We start from the raw sequence: 22,681 nt of genomic DNA on the forward strand, positions 1-22,681 counted from the left end.
CAGCTGTCTGATTTGGACCTATCTAATAAGGCTCTCTAAAAATCACAGCATAACTGTAGTAATTTCATACATCACAATGATTACTTAGGCTGTAAGGAATTACAAATGCTATTTTCTGCACATATTAGATTTGTGTAATCAAGCAGCACCTACTACAGTGTATGAACATGCACAAGAATATGTACATCCACTTTATATTCAAGTTACTAATTCAAACCACGGACCCAAAAAAGTTAGAAAATAACAAGCTGCTTTTGATTATAAGATTACAAATAAATATTTTAATTATTCAAACATAAGAGCATCCATTACATTTTCTAAATTTGCCTGATTTACCTCCAGAGTGTGCTCCTTATAGACTTGCAGTGGACCTTTGGTTTTAGTCATATCCCAGATTTGCAGAGATCCATCTCCACTACAAGTGATTAACATGTTTTCATTGCTCTCACTCCAGGTCACATCAAACAGGCCATCATTCCAGTCAAAACTAAATTGGAAAAATGAAGATATTTGTCTGTGAGAAAGCATGACATAAAAGTCTGGACTAGGTCCTTGCAAAGAATGTCTTTAAATCACCCTTTTTACCATTCTAAACAGAATTTTGACATATTTGAGTTTCAAGTGAATTTCCTATTAATTTACTTGTTTGAATGTCAATTTCTACAACCCTATGCCAGAATAGATTGATTAAGTTAAAGCATAAATGAGCCAAGGACCTTCAACACGCAAAGAAGGAACTCTGATTCCAGTCTAACACTTGCCACACAAACAGAGGTACAACATGGCTCAGTCTGATTTATGGTTTCTCCAGAATGCAAGAGGCAGTTTGTTTCTAACAACTGTGGTAAAGAAAGAAATAAAACTGTGTTGGGAGAGCCTTATCGAATTCACACCACTATGAATCTGAGTCACAATGAAAACTCAACAGAAAGACAGTCATGAATTTACTGAAGAACTCTACACTCCCTTGAAAATGCTTCCAACACACCAACAATTCACCATATGGTATCTGATGGCATACATTAGTTACTCTGCGACAGCTACCAATTACTGCAATATTATCTGATGAGAAAAAAGCATTTCTTTACCTCCTTTTCACTGAAGGTTTAGCTAAGCTCAGATCAAATTTGATGGCACTCTGCAGTAATGATCAGGTGCACATGGAACACTCTGATAAACAACACAGTCTGTGGGTCAGGAACTTAAGAGGACTTTCTACCACAAAATAAGTGGAGTCACTGAAAACAGAAATTAACTGTACTAAACCAGAGTACTTGCCAGAAGCAACAGAGTGTTGAACATCTTCAAAGAGTCTTGTTTTACCATTATGAATCAAAAAAGGTTTCTCGGAATATGATCGATTATTTTTAAGCATTTCCACATCAGCCACCTTAATCTAAACAATCACTGTTTCAAGACTTTCCTTAAAACATTTTAAGTTAATAACAGACAAGTATTAAGAACCCTCCTTTCTGATCTTTCTCCCTCTTCTATCCACAACAAAATCAATCTCCTTAAAACCTCTAGAAATCTGTATCTCCTAGGGAGGACCTCCATGACATAGCTTCCTGCTCTATTTTCAGTATAAATCAATCATAAGGGCATAAATCTAGGCGTCAAGGCACTATTCCTAAAAAGGTAGAACTTATAATTTCAAGCTAGGGCAGAGAAGCTGCTCTTAATTCACATTGTCAGTTTTCTACAAAATGGTTTGCACTATGGAAATGGTGTAAACCAGATGATTTCCCATAACAAAATCAATGCAATATAAACATATCTTTTGTACTGTATGTAAATACAAATACACCAGTTTCTAGGTAAATAAAAAGACCTGCATTCAGTAGTTACTTCAGAGTTGAAAAAATACTTTATATCATTAAAAATAACCAAAAATATTTCAATTGTGCCTGGTACTCACAAGTACAAAGTAAGTTTTTATCTTACAAAAATAGAAGATAAACCTGTATTACCTCCTGAGCAGAACAATCCCAGCTTCATTTTGTTCCAGCACTGCCAGAGTTCCACAACCTAAACCAGCAAAATGAAACAAAACATCACAACTAATTCCCCAGTGCCAAAGGAAACTGGAGTGGTTCTGAAGTAACTTCAGAGTGCAAACACAAAGGGCACATGAACTTTAAGAAGCCTAACAATTACTTGCATAATTAAACATCTTGTGGTCTCATGTTCTCTAAAACAGTAATTAATTTACATCACATTGTTCTGGTTTGATTTTGGTTTTTTGGTGGTGGGGTTTTTTTTTTGGCTTTTTTGTTGTTGGTTTTTTGTTTTTATTTTACTCCAGTGTATCTGTCGGTGAGGTTGAAAAAGACTTGCTTATAAAGCATAAAAGTGCATTTTCCCCATGGGCCTCACATGACAGACATACCAACAAGGAGTTCCTTTTTGTCTTTTTGATAACACAGGCAACCAAACACTTTTTTCATCCCTTTCTGAATATAGTAATACAAACACAGCTCACCAGATACTAAATGAATAATTCAGTTCTAAAAAAGCATACATCGGTTCTGCTTCCTCATCTGATGGGGATACGGTTAAAGTAATTCTACACTTGGAATTTTTTTTTTTTTTAATTAATGTTTTGGGGAGCAATACTCTCACTGGAAATGAAAAAGATGCCAGTATTGAAGAGTGCCCAGCTTGGCTCTTCCAAGAGACCACGGGGTCACCAGGGCCTGCCTGGACGCTCAGGGACTAAAACAAGAACAGCTCAAGAAGGTGCAGAATCACAGCATGAGCTGAGCTGGAAAGGACCCACTAGGATCCAGTCCAACTCCCGGCCCTGCACAGCACCATCCCAAAGAGAGCATCGTCCAAACACTTCTTGAGCTTGTCAGGCTTGGTGCTGTGACAGCTTCCCCGGGGAGCCTGTTCCAGTGCCCAACCACCCTCCGGGTGAAGAACCTTTTCCCAATATCCAACCTAAACCTCCCCTGACGCAACTTCAGGCCATTCCTTGGGGTCCTGTCACAGGAGAAAGTTATCTTCAGACATTTTATTCACACTGTGTACGTCTTTACTACCACGTTTATTCTCGACCCTATCAAACGAGCGCTCCCCCCGAGGGCGCTGCGAGAAGCACCAGCGCAGTGGCGGGCTGGGAAGAGGCGGATCCCGCCCGGCTGTGGAGGGCGAGGGGCAGCTCCCGCGATAGCCCCGGCCCGCCCGCGGGGCACAGCCGCCGTCTCACGGCAGAACAAATGCAGCGGAAAGGGAAGCCGTCCCCAAATGCTTTGGCAGTTGACAGACACCGTCTGTCCTTCCGCACACCCACGTTTCCAGCCTCCTCCTGCTTAGCCACGTTCCCGGTCACCCCCGCCGCGCCGCCCCCCGCACCTGCCATGCCGTAGTACTGCGCGGCGGCGCAGGCCACGCGCCCCGGGCAGTATGGCGAGAACTCCACCGCGTACCCGTGCAGCCCGGGCAGCCGCAGGGCGCCCGCGCCCGCCGCTGTGCCCATGGCCCCCGCCCGGGCCTCCGCCGAGCCGCGGAGGAGCCGCGGAGGAGCCGCCGCGCCCCCAGCCCCGGCGGAAGCGCCCGCCCGCCGGGCGGTGCCGGAGCCGCGGCGCCGCCACCGCCATCTTTGGCCATGGCAGGGGGCGGCCCAGCGCTGGCAGCGCGGCGAGCGGGGAAAGCCGGCCCTCAGGATCGCCTCCTGCCCACGGGGAATCGCTGCCAAATTGCAGAAACAATCCGCTCTTTTACACGCCGCATGGAGCGGCTCGGTGTGCGTGCATCAGCCTGAACACATGAAATGTTTCAGTCATAAGTATGTGCCTTAGCTCTGATTTTTCCTTTTAAAAAGACCTTCTAAGGTTTTCATTCTCCTAATTTCTTAAATAGATCTGCATATTTTATCATTCTTCTCAGTATGCAATTGTTCTTTATGGTAGACCTTTTATGAATAAACTTCTTACACCTGTGACAACTTCTGTTTAAGTCAGTGGGAATTTTGCCTTTGAAAGGAAGAGGTAGGCAGGGAGTGTTCGGGTTTAGAAAATTAATAGCAGAGCAGCAGCTGCAGTTTTTGCCATATTTTATCTTATATATATCCATATCTGTATCCCTTCAAATAAAGGCACTGAGATTATTCCAGTTAGACACAGACTACCCTAATTAGTAACAATGACCCATATATTTAAAGACAGAGCCATCACTTTAAAGATAAAAATGCAAAAGTATCGCTTTACACATTCAGAACTTAGAGCAAAAGCAAATTAAATTATATAATCACAGATACCTCATGGAACTTGGACCATAGTTACATATTCCTGCTACCTGGCCTTATATTTAAAACTAAACCTTGACTACAAAATCCATTGTAAAGCCACAAAAATATCCATTTGCTGAAACTGGCACTCAGATGCAGAATTAGGTGCTTCTACTCATTCTTCAATTTTGTAATAAAAATAAAAACAAGTATGCTTATTAAATAGCCTCCAGGATTTTAGAATAAAATCAGTTCACTGCAAGTGAAGCTCAATTTAATGTATCCTGTGGATTACCACAGCAGTTCTCAAAGCCTCATAACTGGCAATTTATAGGCTTCATCATGTAAGATCAGATTTTTTATTCCTGGGGCAAAGGAATACCTTACAGAATTGGCTGCTCCAGGCCAAATTCAGCCAATTTTAGCTTCAGTGGAATCTTTTTACATCAATTTATCTTTTCAAAATGCAAGTTAAAGGACAGTTTTCTGAGCAAGTGTTTTTAAAGTAATTGCCATTTGTGACTGGGATGTCAATAGCAATGCTTGAAAAGACACAATGCCACCACTGGGGTACAGTAAGTAAATTTGGACACTGTCATTTGCAAGGTATCAGGGAGTCAGATGCTTAGTGGTGTAAAGTCTGCTTACTCTATAAATAATTTATCACTGAATTGGAAAGATTTCATCAAGTGCATTTTTTCCAAGCTGGCTGATCTTTCGTAATGAGTGAAATTCTGCAAAGAGGTTATGCAAGCAGGAACCAGTTCTTATCAGTGGCCCAGCTTTATTTTAAAGACACCATTAAAAAAATTTTCATAGACATAAAGATCAAGAAGTGGATGAAAGGTTACAAGGAAGTCCTGAGAGAAGGACTAGTTCTCAAACTTTTTTTTCCACAAACTTGTGAATTCTGGTTTTGAAGATCCACGGAAGTTGAAAGCAAAATAATACGGTTGGTGAAAGTATTTGAATAGGATGGTTTCAAGATAGAATAACAACAAAAGAAACAAAAGCTATTTTACAGGCAAAGAGAGAAGGTCCCAAAAGATGAAGTTGCTAAACATGACTCTTATTTCCTCCTCAGCCCCTGGACAGCTGAGTAAATTCAAGAAACACCAAGGACCCCCAATCATAGCAGCGTCTTATATGCAGCTACTGAAACCAAATGATCTACCAGCCAGCTCCTTTCAGGATTTCCTTACATACCTCCAGGGACAGTGATGCCACCACCTCCACTCGCAGCCTATTCCAATGTCTAAGAAGAAATTCGTCTTAATGTTCAGCTTAAACTTCCCCTGTCTCAGCTTGAGGCCACTTCCTCCCATCCTCTCAAAAGTTGTGGGGGAGGAGAGGCTGACCCCTACCTGCCTACATCCCCTTTCAAGGCATTGCAGAGATCAATAAGGTCATCCCTGAGCCTCCTCATCTCCATGCTGAACATCCCCAGCTCCTTCAGCTGCTCCTCATCAGACTTGTGTTTCAGAGCCTTCTCCACCTTTGTTGTCCTTCCCCGGACTTGCTCCAGCACCACAATGTCTGTCCTGAACTGAGGAGCCCAGAACTGGACACAAGACCCAATGTGTGGCCTCACCAGTGCAGAGGAAGAATCCAAACAGATTCTTCCAAACAGACAGAACCCGCTTGCAGCAGTAGGTGGCAGAGATGTTCCATGCAAAAAACGAGAGCCCTCAGTTGAAGGAAAAAAAATCCCCAACTACACTGAAATTGAAAACACAACATGATTTCAATTAAAAATGGGAAAGTTGCTTAGTATGCAGTTTTAGGCTATCTTTATGCAGCTGTCACTTCTCTAGCTCAGCTCTCAGACGTACCCCTCGTTAGCATTAGAATAGCTATTTGGGATGCTTACTGCAGTATCTCCATGCTTTTGGACCCAAGAGCTCTGCTCTGTTACAACACATGTCCCTGCTTGCTAGCCGGCAGCTAGCTTAGGTGTGAGTTGAGATGGTAACCATCGCTGCTGTGTGCACAAATCCTTCCAAAACCCTTGCTGGTCAGCAGGAACAGTAATCAGAAAGGCTCAAAGTCGGAGAGTTTGAACAACTTATAAAATGATCTTTTCTACCAGAGAAAGTATAATGTGAGCTATTTCCTCATGTGCAAGGGCAGGTAGCTTAAAACACTTGAAAAATATTCAAGGACTGCAGTTAATTTTTGTCTGTCTTTTAACTACTGAACCATTCCCTAGGCTCCATGCCATGAAGATTTTCTTCTACAAGTGAATGCTTATTGCCTGATAAAAGCATAGAGATGTTTCCAGCTGAAATCCCCATATAATCATAAAGCTGAATGTGTTGCAGCTTTAGAGAAAGCGTTTAGAATCCCAAGGTTCATTTAAGATTGAAAAACTGGCAATATTGAAAATAAACAAATAAAAGTAACCAAGGGGGTTGTAGTAATGAATGCAAAGGGAAAAGGCTTCCCTCATATGGCTAAACTGAGGGTTATGGCATTTGGAAGGAAGAGGCAGTTAGCATGGAGGCTTTTCTGGAAGTTCAAAAGAATAAAAGAAGCAAGAGGAGGGAAAGACACTAGAGCAAATGAAGATTTAGCCATGGAGATTCAGAAAGAAATGTGAGAATTATGAGGAAAGAGTATGAAGCAAGAACAGCACACAGTCTTCACCATGCTCACAAGAAAAGTGCTACAAGGACAATCCTGACTGGTGAAATATCCATCCCTGAGGATGTATCCGCATTGTTTGGTCAGGTTTTGCTGGCTGCCACCTAAGTGCACCATGCTGTAATTTGGTAAGCAGATTCCCCATGTTATTCCTGTTCCATGATCAGCTGCATGGCCACACAATGGCCACCAGTCTCTATTTACACCCCACATTGCCACCTGAATACTGTTTTAAATGTTCAGTATGACCATAAGTGTGTCTTTTCTTAAAGACTGGCAGATGGCTGCCTCAAAATACTGTCTTCTCCCTATCGAACTTAAAAGTTACTTCTCATTGTCTACAGTGATATACTTAGTCTAACTTTTTAGATAGCTTCTAGAAACAAAGTTTTTTAATTTCAGTTTAATCATTTCGAGTGCTTGTGATAGTTCTGGCCTAAAGGTTACAAAAATCGCATTAACATATGTACTTTTAGTATCTGGTTTGAATTTTTGCATCTCCAAGTTTCTTTAAATTCATTTGGGATTTTTTATACACTCATAATTGAAGGATGCTAGAAACTTTTTCCTGTTTATCAATGAAGAATTTAAGTGAATCTCCAATCTCTCACTCCTATATGTTATCCTGTAGCTAAATAAGAGGGCCATAAAGGATGAATGAAATTTCACATCCATTTTAAACCCACAAAATTTATTTGTGGCAATAAATTTTAGTTTATTCCCTGAATTCCATCCACATTACTGTAAACATTCAAAATGCAGATTTGTCTAAAATAATTTTTCTCCCTCTACTGGACATGGATGGCCACAATACATGAAAAATAAAATTGGACAGAGTTATGTTTAGATTTAATCTCTATAAATCAAGACACATTTGAATTCTCTTTTTTGGTCTTGGACCTTGTTTACACTAGTTGGATCAGCTAAATCGAGCCTGTGGTATTTGTCATGTGCTCTTTGTAACTATTGCATTTATATTTGCAACTAATAAAGTTGGCAAACTCTTGGATGGTAAAATTATAATTACGGTTAATACCAGAGGTAAATGATTTATAGCTGTAGAAATATATAACAAAGAGAAGGTTGTTATTTCAACAAGTCTACAGCCAACTGGTTGTTCCAAGTTTTTGTCTGTTTTGTCTCTGAAAAAACAGAGCTGCAACAGGATGGTACTGAATCATGATTATATACAAACCATCTGGTGTTAAAGATGTTAATTTCACAGCCCTTGAGAAACAAGTGAATAAGGTAAGAGTACTTCTGATAACAAACGGGCTGTTACTTCAGTTTTTAAAAAGTCCTTGGAATTATCTCCTAATCAAACATGAAAACATAAGAGCTCCTAAATGCCTAATTGTTTGTTTCAGAGAGCTAACAGATTAAAAGATATATTTTCACTTTATAAAAGCATCAGCAATTTGCATTTGTTATTCAACAGTATTTTGATTTTTTTCCCAGTTTAGTGCTCAACCTCACTCAAGTCAGCCAAATCAGTAGAAAAACTACCTTGTACTTGGAACAGCCAGCCATGGTGCTAATAATGAAGCAAGCCTCACAAGTCAGTAATGCTAAGTGGAATAGCATGCTTCTTCCGTCTCCTTTCAGTCCATGACTTCCTTCTGCACTTGACAAACACGGGCTGTTCTTGAGAACAACAGAGACATATTGTTCTTGCTTCCTGTAAGGTGATGTAAGTGCAATGTTGAATGGATTAACACCAATTCTGCATTTTGTGGAAAACACCATAATTTAGAAAAACACTTTGCCATTCAGACTGTGGCAAGAAACAATAACCTACTGTATCTGGCAGATGAGCAAATATTAACTTTTCCCTGTAAATTAGTCTTTAGTTTGCTTGTCATCTTCCCACCCCATTTACCGATTTCTTATCAGCAGAAGCAAATGCCAAGCATATCTTGTTGAAAAGGGGACTGCTCAATGCAAAAGCAAACAGAGCTACTGAAGCTACTGCAGCAAGTAATTTTTCTAATTATTCCAGAATTGATCTACAGAAGTAATGGAAAACAATAATACAGGAGGAGGCTTTGTGCCAACAAGTGGACTAGTCTTAGCATCAATTTTAACAGGATGGGACCTATTGATATAACATATAAACAAAGCTAATAAATGCTATTTTTCCTTCTCTCTTTTACCTGTTTAATAGAAGCCCTTAAAAAAAAAGACCACTGATAAATCATCCACTTTCACAGTATTTATACCCCAAAACAGACTGCAGAAGTCTCAACATTATTTCCTTTTCCAATCCATTTTGAATTACCCAGATATTCAGTCTTGGACTGCAAATAATCTGAAATTTTAGGGCATCTTTCCTTCAAATTAAGGATTATTTCAAACACCAAAGGATCTTGTCCTCTACTGGGTGCCATATCATACACAGGACAGTTTTTTGGCTATATGCTAGTTATTCCTATTAGTTTCCTTCTCTGTGAAGTAATGTTTTTGGTAATTACCAACTTTTCAAGTATTCTTGACAAGTAAATTGCAGGTGAATGCAAGAAACTGACATATTTAATCAATATACAAGAGTAGTTTTCCAGTTTCCGAGTGCAACACTTGCAAAACGTGAGGTTGATCCAGCTCAAAGCAAGAAATCGACATATTTAATCAACATACAGAGGTAGTTTTCCATTTTCCAAGTGCAGCACTTGCAAGGCAGGAGGCTGGTCCTGCTCAAAGCAGCCATAAACCTTTAGGTGAACTTGAAGCCGTTCGGGAACAGAGAGCGGGGCAGGTTCAGGCGGCGGATAATAGCAGGCGGCAAAGGCTAATGATTAGTCAGTCCTGACACTGCTCTCAACTCACTGCAAACACGCAAAGCATTTACTCCGGACAAGCTAGTTAGAGTATGTGTGCCATCAAAAACAAACAAGAAAAGCAGGAAATGATAAAAATCCCTTTAGCAGGACCAGGTTCAGCGCACAGGGAGGACCTGGCTTCTTGCAAACACAGGCTCCTTCACATGAATCCCAAGCACCTCTGAAGGCTCCGGGGCGAGGCACGGCCCCCGCCGTTTCAGCGCCGGGGAGGCTCAGCCTGACCCCACAGATTTGAAGCGTGACCGTGGGCTCGTGTTAGGGGGGGAGGATATTACAAAATAAAGCCCCGCAGGAGACGGCAGGGCCGCCCTCGGTCCTCTCCAACAAGCGGCACTCCTTCCCCTCCCGGAGCGCCCCGAGGAGCGGGGGTGGCCGAGCCGGGACTTCCCAAGGGGAGCGGCGTCCTTCCAGGCTGACAAGCCCGTGAGGACACGATGTAACTCCCCTTCCTCGAGAGCTTCCACTCGGGACGCGGCCGGAACGCAGAGCACGGGGGCGGAAAGGTTATTTCTGCCGGAGGCGGGGCCGGAGGAGGTGCCCGGTGCGGGGGCCGCCCCAACCCGCGCTGCCAGTGGCTCCGCAGCTGTCGCTCGGCTGGAGCTGGGGCGCTGGAGAGCGATCCCACAAGTGGTTTCTGCTGGCAGCCGAGGAATTTCGTCCATGGAGTGAAGCGGTTGGAGGAAGAGCGGGGTGTCGGGGGCGGCAGGAGAAGGAGGCTGGGCTGCCGGGGGTCGGCGCGCCGGGTAGTCCCTGCAGGTGCGGAGGAGAAGGGAGCGGCGCGTCATGGTGCCGGTGGCAGGCACGGAGGGAGGCTGTGCTCGTCTCCCTGTCTCCGGCAACCTTTGCTAGCGCCCGAGTGGGAGTCCCTCGCTTCAGCCCGGTCGCCTCTCCCCTCCAGCAGCTCAGCGGGACCGCTCCGAGGCGGGCGGCGCAGTATGGCATCCGCCTAACCCCGGCCGGCGCAACAGAGCCCGGGGCTGCTCTTTCACCGCCGGGATGAACGACAGCAGCGAGGGGACCGTCAGCCTGCCGGTGCCCGGCCCGCCCGGCGGCGGGACGCCCTGCGAGGAGGTGCTGAGCAGGAGAGCGCCCGGGGCCGACACGGGCGTCCGCAGCCTCCCGCCCGACTTGGCTGCGCCGCCGCCCGCCGCTCTCTGGGCTGAGGACGCCGCCGCCGCCGCCTGCCCGAGCACCGCGGCGCGGGCCAAGGGTGGCGGCCGGCGGACCGCGGTCACCTACGTGATCAACGAGGCGAGCCAGGGGCCGCTGCTGGCGGCGGAGAGCGGCGCCCTGCAGAGCCTGCGGGAGGCGTGCGAGGCGGTGGGGGCCGCGCTGGAGACCCTGCACTTCGGCAAGCTGGACTTCGGCGAGACGGCGGTGCTGGACCGCTTCTATAACGCAGGTGAGAAGGGCTGTCCGGCCGGGGCTGATCATTACCGCCACGGGACAGGCTCGGCCGGCGCTCGCCGTCACCGCCCCGGGTTCACCGCGGGGCGGCGGGAGCAGCTCCGGCCGCCAACTCCTCCGGGGGCCGAGCCCCCGGTGCCCCCGCGGCCCCCGGCTGCAGTGACACCCCCGAGTGGCCACGGCGGGTACGTGGGGAGGCAAAAGCGTGCCAGAACCCGCTGGTGTCCCCCGCGCTAATAAAGAAGAAACTCTTAGGTCAGCAAGCGTGCTGTGAATCAGTGCTGGTGGCTGCTACCGGCGGGTTAAACGCTCCCTGGCTGCTTTCTCTCGGTTTCCTAACAGAGTGCAGGGATGCAAATTTGTCCTAGTACGATGAGTGCGGGCTGAAACAGAGAGGAGCTGCGAGGCCGTGGGAGCTTTGAAAAGCAGATTTGTCACCAGACGCATAGGGACAATTTCTTAGTGCTGACACGGCATCTGGGATGCTCCATGTGTTTGTGGTTGAAAGTTTGTGCTTTTGATATTGATTGCACATAATACACACGATGGATGCGTTTGAACAAAAAGCTGCGCATGCTGATCAGGTTAGTTGACAAGAGTACCCAGGCTGCATCCTCTCATCCCAGTTTGCCAGCTGCACGGCAACAAAAGGACAGCACCTTTATTTGAAGGTGTGATGGCCTGAGGTTCTGTGTTATGATGTACATGGCCCCGTTTGTAAAAGTAATAACTAAAACTGTTCCCCATCTACTTATCCTACCAACAGATGTGTGGTGTGAATGTAGAATAAAAAATACCCCTGCTTGTTAGATTTTCAAAGACTTCATACAACTAAGGTTATAGTACTGAATTAATGGCTTTTTGCTTTAAAAAAAAAAAAAATCAGAACCAGGAAATTGACCTGACCTGCAATTTTAAGCTTATTGTGTGATGCGGCTTTGGGATATATGAAATACATGCTAAAAAGAAGCATTTAACAAGTTTTTGTCAGATACTGTAGTTTCGTCCTTTCCTGGGGAGGGATGAAGAAAAAGGGAAAGAAAACTCAAACAAACAAACAAAAACCTCTTGCTGGTATTGTAACCAGTTCCCACAAAAAAACTCAATGCATATGCCTGTTACCTCTTTGGAACTTTGCAAGCTTTGCCTCATGGACTGCTGCTTTCAGTCCAGTGAGGCGGGTGATTCTTAAGCGTGCACTTACAGCTTATTCCTTTTGCCCCATGAAGAGCTGTTTCCTTAAAAGTGACAATTCTCAGAAGTCAGAGGATCTGTCCTCACACGTGGAAATAGGAAGGCCATTGAGTTTCATTATAAACTTTTTATTCTCTGCATTCAGCTCAGAGAGATTTCAAGCACCCTGACATCTCTTCATTCCAGGGCAGGTGAAACCTGAGAGTCTCATGGTTCTGTTGTGGAAGCTGTTGCATAGTGAGGCTCAAGAAGTTGGGATGTTTTTGTGCCTCTTACGTTGGTTAATTTTTTGACTCTGAGCTGTTCAGTAGGCGGGGTCTTGATAGTTCATGGACGCTTTTCTTGTAATGGGAGATTTGACTTGAAGTGGACCCCTTTTAATTCTGGCAGTAGGCGTCTGGCTTACAGTGCTACATAACTGCATGCTTATGTAATATAATTCACTTATTTCAATGGCTTTTCAGCAAACTATAAATGTGAAAACATTACTTTATCTTTTGTCCTATTTGGCTGGAATTTAATGGAACTGTTGCAAACCAGAAAAAGCATTTTGTCATTCTGCTTTAGTAGTGAAGTCCATAAACGTGTAAAGAACTAGGAGAGTTGATCACCTCCAGTGTTTGGACTGAAGAGAGCTAGATGTAGAAATTTGCTCTACATATACTCTGTACTGTCTGAGATGACCACTGATAAACCAGCTGCAATCTCAAAAACTGTGTTATGCTGCTGATCTTAGGTCTAGAGGGATCTGTGGATTTTCATACTTGTTTCTTTATTCCTGCTGCACTTTCTACACTCTTTCTATTTTTAGGAATTAATTGTTCTCCAGAAGCTTTAAAATAGTGAAAAAATCTCTCTCAGATTGGGAACAGCATTAAAGAGTAGAAGCTGTGTAGTAGAAGAATACAAATGGGGAGCAGTGTAGGAAACAAAACTGAAACAGCTTTGGAGGGTGTAGCTTTTGCACAGATTTTTTTTTTACCCGCTTTCACATAGTGGTAGAGCAGAGCATTTGTAGGTGACCTAAACTTCTTCTCTCTTACCCTTCTTGTCCTCTTTTGCTGTGAACTTTCAGTGATTAAAGGTGACATTAGTAATAATAATAACAATGAATATCTGCACAGTATGTTATTTAAAAATAGTGTATTAAAAGAGCACAGTGTGAGTAAATATGAAATAAAATTTCAGCAGTGAAAGTCCTTTCAAATTACATATAGTTAAGAGGTCATATTCAGGGTATGAAGTCCTCCTGGATTCATTGTAAAGGCCAGCTAAGTTGCAAGAGTAAGGAATTATGTAATTTCATGAAGGTTTGGAAAATCAAACTTGTAACTGTGTTTGTATGAAACAAAACAAAACATTAAACCTCTCACCTCCTGTAATGCATGTAAATGAACTGTGATTTACGAGGACAGACCTACAGTATAACCTACCTGTACATCATTAAGGCTTCCCTTTTTAATGTCACATTTTTTGCTTTGTATAACACAGTCTGAAGTCTTGGTGGTTTCTGATGTATGTTTGCTTCATGCCTTTCACTGCTTCAAAAAGAACTTGAAGGAGTATTAACTAAAATATCTTAGATGAAAATACTCATCATCCGCTCTAAATGTAGATTAGCCTACTAATAATCTCCTGCCAGCTTCAGTCAACTATGGCCCTTAAATGCTGAGACATAATTAGCAGTGCATATTTAGTGAGTAGGTGTCAGCTATGTATAATTGAACCATGCATGCACCAAATATTAAGAGTGAGCCTAGTCTAGCATTTTTGATTGCATGGCTTAAATTCCACTTGATTTCAGCAAAAAAATTAAAAATTGCTTCTTGAAAAGCAAATGTCAAATGACTCCTGGAAACTGTGGTAGAAAGATCTGACAAAAACAGAGACTTCAATATTTATGACATTTTCTTCCACTTAAAGAGGAAGGTAAAGAGAGGAAAATGTAGTTCAGTTTCTTGCAAAACTTGATGTATATGGATTTAATCAGCTGTCTTAAAGACTTTTTTCCTTTGTAAAGAGGATAGCTAGTTTGGTTGCTTTTTGGTTTTTTTTTTTTGTCTCCAGTAATTTTAAGCTGGTGCAGGTGAATTACAGGTATATCCTAAATTCTAAATTTAATTTCTAAACACTGCAGGAATATTGTAAGAGTTGAGCAATTAAAGATATGCCAAAATGTATCTGAGACACTATTCTACAGTGCAGTAGATTATCATGGTATTTTAAAAGTCACTGAAGCTGTTGATATTTGTGATTAAATGGTATTTTCAAATTTTAATGACTAGATCTGCATATCCTGTTGATTTTTCTTTAATTGTTCAGTTTCTTCTGGAAACAGCCATAAATGGATGTAAAATATTTAGAGATTGTTTGGCTTAGGTAAGCATTCTTGTTTTTGGTAATTGAAATTAGAATGATTTTCTTTCTGAGCAGATCTTTACACAGTCACTTTGTATTACATAAGTGACTCAAGGACTAGCTGAACAGAGTGTTTGAGAAGAACAAAATACGTAAAAGTATGGTAGAAGGAAAAAAGGTCTCATGAATTCAGTAATCTGAATGAAGTCAGCTCTTCATGGGAGGGAGATGCTCTAAGTCAAGGTAATTTCTTCACAAATGTTTTTAGAATCAGACAGGGATGTGTATGGTAGTTTGCTAGATGCAAAACACTGCATTCTGACTTTTAAATACGGTCTCAGAGGGACTGGTGAAATATGGGATCATACAGTTACTGAGGAGGATATGAGTTTTCTAATCTGTGCAACCAATTGTTTTAGGTCAGTTCTCAAGATAAACAGCTTGACTGATGTGCTTTTCATATAAAACTCTCTATCTAACTTCAACCTTGCCTTATAATGGGGAATTTCAATTTCATTAGCTTCTTGTGCTCAAGTTTCATCCATCAATGGCCCTTAGGACAGATAGCATTTTCTACTAACACTGTTGTGTGAGTCTATTGAGATAATTCTTCAGAACAGCAATGATCAACTAAAATACAGTTCATCAAATAAGAGATGATAAAATAGGTCTAATATCTTTATTTATGGAATTCAGCATTATTGCTTTCAGAATTCATGCAGGCTTGGGCTTGAGATTGGCATGTTGGCTTACTGGGCTTAGAAACATAGTGTGCAACATTCTTGGGAATTGATGTAAAAATGACAAAAAGTTCAGGGAACAAGTACAGTCACTTGTGTGAAGGTGAACATTACTTCAAAGATGTTCTACACCTAAGTTGTTTCTGCAGATTCTACAGAACATTTGCGGATTGTGCATTTAGAAACATTTACAGACACAGAAATGTAGTAAAGCAATGCCAGGGCTCAACAGCATTCTTGTGGTTTCTTCGTCTAAATATGATAAATTCTAGAATGCAGTTTTTTTCAAGTGAGATTTATGCCTTTATAGAAATTTCCTGAAGTTCATTATTGTGGCACCCTAACACAGACTTCCCTCTTAAACCCAAAGGGGGTCATATTCTATTCAAAACTAATGTTCTTGATTCTAGAAGTTCATGTAAATATTTTCTGTGGTAAAAAGCAGAATGTATCCTACCATTTTAGCTGTTTGTAGGAGTAAAAACAGTCACTAGTGGAGAGAGTAATCAGAACTTTTGTTCTCTTCCACATTATCTCTCAGAACAATTAGGTGTTTTTCACCACCTTTTTCTCAGTGCCTCCTGATTAATATTTTTTAATTTCACTGACAGTTTTGTTACACACTTGAAATACTGCACATACTTTCTGTGATTATGCAGCACTTACATTCATATCTTATTTTACTTCTTTTTGACACCTCCCCCCCTCCCCCATCATTCCCCAGGTGCTGCTGTAACCCCACTACTGTTTTTATAGCATCATGACTGGAGAATCAAGTTATAGTTCTTATTAGTGTATCAGGTGATGCATTATTCTTGTCCAATTTCAGAGTCCAGGACAACTACTAAAAAAATAAAAAGAAGTTTAGTCCCACTGTCAGTGGAAATCATGTTGGAAAATTCTGTGTTTCAGCAGCAATGATGCAAGTGATGAGTTGGAGCAAGAGATACCAAGTAAGTTAATAATGGTGTGCAGACTTGAGCTGATGGCTGCCTTGAGAGTATGACCATAATCACATCAGGGATGCAAAATTTTAGGAGTACAGAATCTTTGTGTCAAAATGCAAAGCACATATTGTAATGTTTAAGTGGGGTGGGTTTTAAAGCTCCTTTTGATTCTGCATATTGAGTCCAGATTTTCTTAGAAAGCAGCATTAGAAACACAAAACAAATGCATGGCATATCTTCGACACAGAAGAGTATTTAATTCCAAAGCACCTGAATGTCATCTACATCTACAACCAAAAATATGGAAAAAAATCCATAATCCTGATACAAAATTTGTGTGTTCATAGTGCTAGTGGAGAATGTCTGAATTTATGAAGAAATGGTGGGATTTGAAACAACATATTCACAAATATTTCCATTGCTGGACCAGCTGTAAATTTTTATAACCAAATTCCAATATTGGTGCTGTATTGCACTACTCTCATCAGGTTGCTTCTCAATAGGTGACTGGAAAACTAATATTCCTCTAGTTTCTGTCTGAAGCAGGAGGAGCACAGCAGATACACCCACTCCATGTATGTGGGCTGTGAGACCTGGGCTCTCTTTCAGACCCTGTCACTGGCCTGTCACTGCAATTTGTAGCTCTGCTGTGCAGAAGGAACTTCCTCAGGCCTCTCACACAGCTGAGAGGCTTATGCAGCATGTGCCTTGGGTGTGCATTATCAGCCGTGTCTGTAACATAAATAACATTAAGGGTATGTTCCTGATGAGTTTATTTACCAAAGTATTATCAGTGAGACAGCTGACTGTCTCACTGACTAGAGAGTCCACGTGAAGGCTTTTGTTGGATTATTTAGAAGTTACTGGATGTTATTAGAAGTTAGAAATACTTCATAGTATTTGAAGTGGTGGGAGGAAAGTGGATTATGAAATTATTAGGGCCCTTAAAATACAGTAAAGATGTAAAACTTGTGAGGCATCTGTATGAGCAGACATCATATAAGTTCATTCCCCACTGGAGAAAATGCTGACTGGAAGTAGATGAATGCTTTTTGAGTAATGCAGAAGAAAGCTTGTGACTGATTTTTCTGCAGTTTGCATTTCTGTAGCTCTGAAGAGGATGTGTCATAAATAAATTACTCTTGAATTTGCTGCAGTCATGATAATAATTTGGCTTCTCTTTTTAGTAGCTTTCTAAAGTGAAGAAGCACAATACAAAAAGCTGTAAATGTAGGAAGTGACAACAGCTGAAACAAGTTGTATTAAAGCCTAAGGTTCAAGTGAAAATTAGAAAAGACCTTGTATACATGCTTTAGCACTATTGTCCTCAGTAAATTTCACCCTCTGGTATGTCTTAAATAAAATTAAGTTAAGCAAGGGAAAATTTCAGTTTTCTGGCAATTTTTCTATTGTCTCTGTATAGAGCAGCTGAGTTTTGAGTGTATTCTGTGGTGCTGATAATTTAAAACTTGTTCCTTTGTTTCCTCAGTGCCTTTGGAACAGTCTGTATTTGGAATTGTTCTATTTGCATGCATAGGTAACCTGCAAGTTTATTTGTAAGTTAAACCCAACCCAAAGGAATTCTAAAACCTCAGTGGCTCTATAGTGACAGGGACTTTGCAAGTCTGTATTTAATAAAATGGAAGTTATTGCTGGGATTCACATCTTTTATTGTGGGCTCCCTGCTTTAGATTTGCCCCAAACATCCACTGTCCACAGTTGTCTGCTCCTGCTTTTTCAGTCTGGCTTCCCTGGGGGTTGATACTCAGCAGTACAGACACACTCAAAGTGCAGCAGTTGTTAGAATGAGATAAACATCTGTAGGAGTCAGCAAAGTCATCTCATACCACAGAATGTGTGTGTGTGTGTGAGTGAGAGATGACAGAAGAATCTGTTTTGACAATTGGGGGATTTTCTGGTAATTACTGATGGGCAGATTTCTGTTAGAAGTTTGTAATTGTTTGTGTTCCAAGAGAACATGAACCTCAGGCTGAGCTTGACATACCAGCACAGGCTGCTTTTTTGGTTTATATTACTTTTTTCCTCTGAGACCAAATTTATGCCTAGAGTGATGCAGATATAATATTTCAGTTATGAAAAGCTGCTGATCAACTATTAACAACGGCATGCCAGAGTTGAATTCTCTTCTAAATAGTGTCTGCCTTTATTCATAAACATTGGGATGAGTTTAGATGCAGCATGGGGCTTAAAGATTTCCCACAGTCTGAATCATTTGAAGCCAGTGGGAATCAGTGCTCTTTCAAATCCCACAAGAAATGTGTGTTTTGATTTAAGAGCTAGACACCCCTGTAAAAATTTGGCTCTGCATTTCTCCCTTACTGTAATAAAGTAAATGAGTTGCTCTGGGACTTGCTTGCTGATTGTATCAGTGGGTGTCTCTTGCAGAGAGTGCACTCTGGGTGAGTAAGCAGCTGGTGCTTTCACTGGTGAAGACAGTTTTTCAGTGATATCTCCACAGAAGAGTTATCTGCACTTCTTGCAGAATTTATCTGGTTTTCTTCCCCTTCCCATAATACTTATCTGATACTGTTTTAATGCTGGTTTCATTATTAGGGACCTATAAACTGAGAGCTGCAGTCTTTGAACTGTGAAGAGACAGGTTAAACTTCTGGCAGAAGTCTATTCTGCAGCATGCACAAGTCACCTGACAGTAGCACAGGAAGCCCTGGATGTGACCAAGGAAGACTCAATGATGTACCAGAAGTCAATGAGCAGTTGTACCACTGTAGGGCTTAATTTATGGTTCTGAAGTGGGCCCCCTCCTGCCTGGGATAAATTTATTCAGTTATCTTGACACAGTAGCCAAGTACTTCATTTAACTCCACCATAGAGGCACACCCATAAGATTAAATGCTCCCACTTCCACTGCTCCACCTTCAATATGATTTTTGAAGCTACACACACTTTTTAAAGCGTGACAGTACTGTTTTTTTTTCTATAGAAGAATGTATCTGAAGGGAAACACACTAGATGTATGCCATAATTTTGGTTTTTATTGGTTTATTACTGCCTTTCAGTACAATATCTCAGATAAGGTTTCTTGCCCTTCCTCCAGGAACCTTATGGCTGATTTGAGTGAAAATGGATTGACTTTAACCTGAATATATGCATGCTGAGTACTGGTTATGCTTTCAATAATGTAGCATGATAGTGAAACCAGGATTTTGGTTGTGTGCTGCACCCTGTCTTCACTCACTCCTGTCAGCTCTTGCCATCAATGGAAGTGACATATGGCATCTGTGGAGAAGGGGAGAAGCCATTTGCCTCTTGAATGTAACCTTGTCTTCCAGATCAGAGTTGGAAATGAGAGCTTTTTGCCAGGCAGTTGGTGTGAACAACAGAGAATCCTCCAAATCTCCTTGGGAGTGGAATTTTGTCAGTTCTAACATTGTCATCGTTCCTGGGTCAAGTGCAATTGCAAAAGGCTCAGTGACACCATACTGACCACTTTCACAAGAAGCAATTGTTACATGTGTAAAAAAAGCAAAAAGCTGAAGTCTGTGTATTTATGTTCTGTTTCCCTGAGATCAGTTTCAATTTTTGTTTTCTGCAGAGCTGAACTTCACCGTTACTTCATATGAAAATAAATACACTTCCTTTGATACTTGAAGTCCTTCAATATATAATTTCTTACAAGGGTTTTCAGTGACCTTGCAAATCATTCAAGTTGCTGTGCACAAACTATTTTCTTTTGCTTATTATGTTGAAACTTTTTTTGGGAGGTAAAGTGTCCTGATGAACTCATTCAATATTTGTATATTATGTACATTTGAAGACTGTGATGACTCTTATTTCCAAAACTATTTTTATGATTGCATGTTCATTAGAAGAGGAACAGAATTTCTTAAAGAGGTTTTTTTGGTTTGGGTTTAGGTTTGGCTTTTTTTGTTGGGTGGTTTTTTTTTAATTTGGTTTTTTGTTTTGTTTGTTTGGTTTTTGATTTTTTTTTTAATACTGTGCTTTGTTGTTCTAATTTCCTTTTATGTCTTTCAGGGTTTTTATTATTTTGGGAATTTTCCTGATTTATTAGCCAGAAATAACATCTCTGTGTATAGTGAATGTGGCAAATATGAAGCATGGCAGACATTGCAGGGCAAGCCAGAAAAAAAAGTAGCCCTTCCAAAATAACTTGTACAGCTATATTATTATATTATATGACACTAATGCTGTTAGCTTTGAGGAGTTGCTGGGGTCTTGCAGCAGTGCCCAATTCTGGTTTGTTCTTGAGGGATTATGGTGTTTCCTAGCCCTACATCAGAGTGAACAGAGGTGGCTTTTTTCTTTCTTCTACTTGCTGCCACAAGTAAAGGGCAGCATGTGGGTACCCTGACTCACTACAACCATAGAAGGCTTCCAGTAGTGAAGTTTGAACTTCCCATGGCTTTGCTGAGTCCAGGTCTGTAGCTGGAGAGAAAGTACTTCATCAGCCTCTCAGCATGAGGAAGGAAGCTCTTTCACCTTAGACTGAGCTGGGGACTCACAGTGGATGCTTGGTTCTGGACAAGCCTTTCTGGCAGCACTGTCAGAGCTGAGACTGGGATGCAGCCCAGCCCAGTTGTGCTAGCAGCTTTTTGCTGGACCAGTCTCAGGGTGTATTGCAGAATGCTCTGTTTGTGGGAGAGAAGTGTCTCAGGCTGGATTTAGCAGCCACTCCAAGAGCTCGTATTGAAGATTTACTCAAATCTGCTTATTTCATTGAGGCTTAATAACACCGGAAGTTTGTGGAGGTCATTAAGTGTGAAGTGGATTTAACATGGTTTAAATACTTCAACACATTTGGGTGCATTTCACAATTCTGAGGTACTTGGAGAAAGTCTTAAAAGTATGTGTTCTAAAAGCATTCCACAAATTAAACAAGAAAATGGGGATTCTTGCCACTAATTCTGTTACCAGAAACCATGACCTCCCTTTTCCAGCTGATGCGAGAAGGCCAAAATGCAATAAGAGCACTGGGAAAATGGACTGTACTAAAGCAAGAGCTTTTGCAGCAAGCCCTGCCAAATGGGTGTGAACTGGAAAATTTCCAGTCCGTTTTGTTGCTTAACTGCTTGCATTTTGGTCTCTGTTCTGCAGCATCCCAGAAGTGTCTCTGCTTTGAGTTATCAGTGTGTTGACAACCTGATACTTGTCTCTGTATCCTCTCTGTTCAATACTTTAATAGTAGCTTCAGCTGAAAAATTTCCTGGTAGGCAAACCTTAGTGGATTTCAGTTTGTGCTGTGTCTGGTTGCAAACTGGCAGATACTTGTCTTCAATATGTAGTTCAGTTCGTAAGAAATTATATATTCCTTATCTATTATGAATTGAAGAGATTGATTTACAGACATAGACCTAGGGTTGTTCAATATGGAGAAGACTTCAGGGAGATCTCATTGCAGCCCTTCAGTACCTTAAGGGAGCTTAAAAGAAGGAGGGAGAGGGGCTTTTTATATGGCTAGATAGTGACAGGAAAAGGGGGAATGGTTTTAAACTGAAAGGTTAAAACTAATTTTCAAACTGAAAGAGGGCAGGTTTAGAGTAGATGTTAAGATGAAATTCTTTACTCAGCAGGTGGCAAAGCACTAGAAAAGATTGCCCAAAGGCTGGGGATGCCTCATCCCTGGAAGTGTTCAAGGCCGCTTTGGATGGGCCCTGAACAACCTGATCTAGTGAGTGGCACCCCTGCCCAAGGCAGCAGGGTTGGAATTAGGTGAACTTTGATGTCCCTTCCAACCCAAGCCATTCTATGATTCTGTGTTTAGAGCTACTGCCATAGTAAGGTCAAGTACTGTCTCAGATTTCTAACACTGAAAGTTGACATGGCACATTTTCAAATAACCTTAATGCCAATAAATAAATACAAGCAAGATGACAGTTACTGCAATATGCATATCAATATTACAAAAGATAATTACCCTCCTGCTAAGAGTATACTGCTGCCTCATTCTAGCTGCAGTGCTAAGTAGGGTAAGACGATCATAAAATCCATTTTTCTGTGCACTTACTCTCATTAAGTAGAACTGCTGGAATAGTTGAGTGTATTGTATCCTTTGAGATGCAGTCCCATGGCAACTTAAGTGGAGAAGAAAATGAACTAACACGCTTCTCCCTGGTGCTGCTTTCAGTGTTCAGAGAATGACATGATGAGGTAGGTCATGGAGCTGGCCTGATTGCCAACTCACTCCTTTATTTCCTTCTGGTTAGCTTTCTGTTGAGTAAGTTCTGTGAGCTGAGCATGCATTCCAGAGGACAGACCAAAAGCAAGACTGCAGCAACCTGTGTTGAGATTGTCTAAAGGCGTGGTTTCGTGTTATTCTTGATCTTG

At 41.7% G+C, this 22,681-nt stretch overlaps 2 protein-coding genes across 3 annotated transcripts in view; one reads left to right on the forward strand and one right to left on the reverse strand.

Moving 5' to 3' along the window:
- The window catches only part of PEX7 (peroxisomal biogenesis factor 7), a 42,779-nt gene extending 39,152 nt beyond the window's left edge, over positions 1-3,627 (reverse strand). Inside the window, exons 1-3 of one of the 2 annotated variants that reach the window (XM_077175490.1) lie at positions 3,432-3,627; positions 1,971-2,028; positions 337-487 (exon numbers count right to left, since the gene is read on the reverse strand). In XM_077175490.1, the coding sequence (XP_077031605.1) occupies positions 337-487; positions 1,971-2,028; positions 3,432-3,612 (390 nt within the window). In that variant the 5' untranslated portion in view covers positions 3,613-3,627. Of the gene's footprint in view, positions 1-336; positions 488-1,970; positions 2,029-3,357 lie in introns of both variants that reach the window. The other variant, XM_054629380.2, reaches the window with a different exon arrangement.
- A 6,601-nt stretch (positions 3,628-10,228) lies between these two features.
- Positions 10,229-22,681, forward strand: part of MAP3K5 (mitogen-activated protein kinase kinase kinase 5) — a 98,315-nt gene continuing 85,862 nt past the window's right edge. Inside the window, exon 1 of the mRNA XM_054629192.2 lies at positions 10,229-11,113. Coding sequence (XP_054485167.2) covers positions 10,708-11,113 — 406 coding nt within the window. The 5' untranslated portion in view covers positions 10,229-10,707. The remainder of the gene's footprint in view (positions 11,114-22,681) is intronic.

The sequence above is a fragment of the Agelaius phoeniceus genome, chromosome 3, assembly GCF_051311805.1.
Source record: "Agelaius phoeniceus isolate bAgePho1 chromosome 3, bAgePho1.hap1, whole genome shotgun sequence".
Lineage (NCBI taxonomy): Eukaryota > Metazoa > Chordata > Aves > Passeriformes > Icteridae > Agelaius > Agelaius phoeniceus.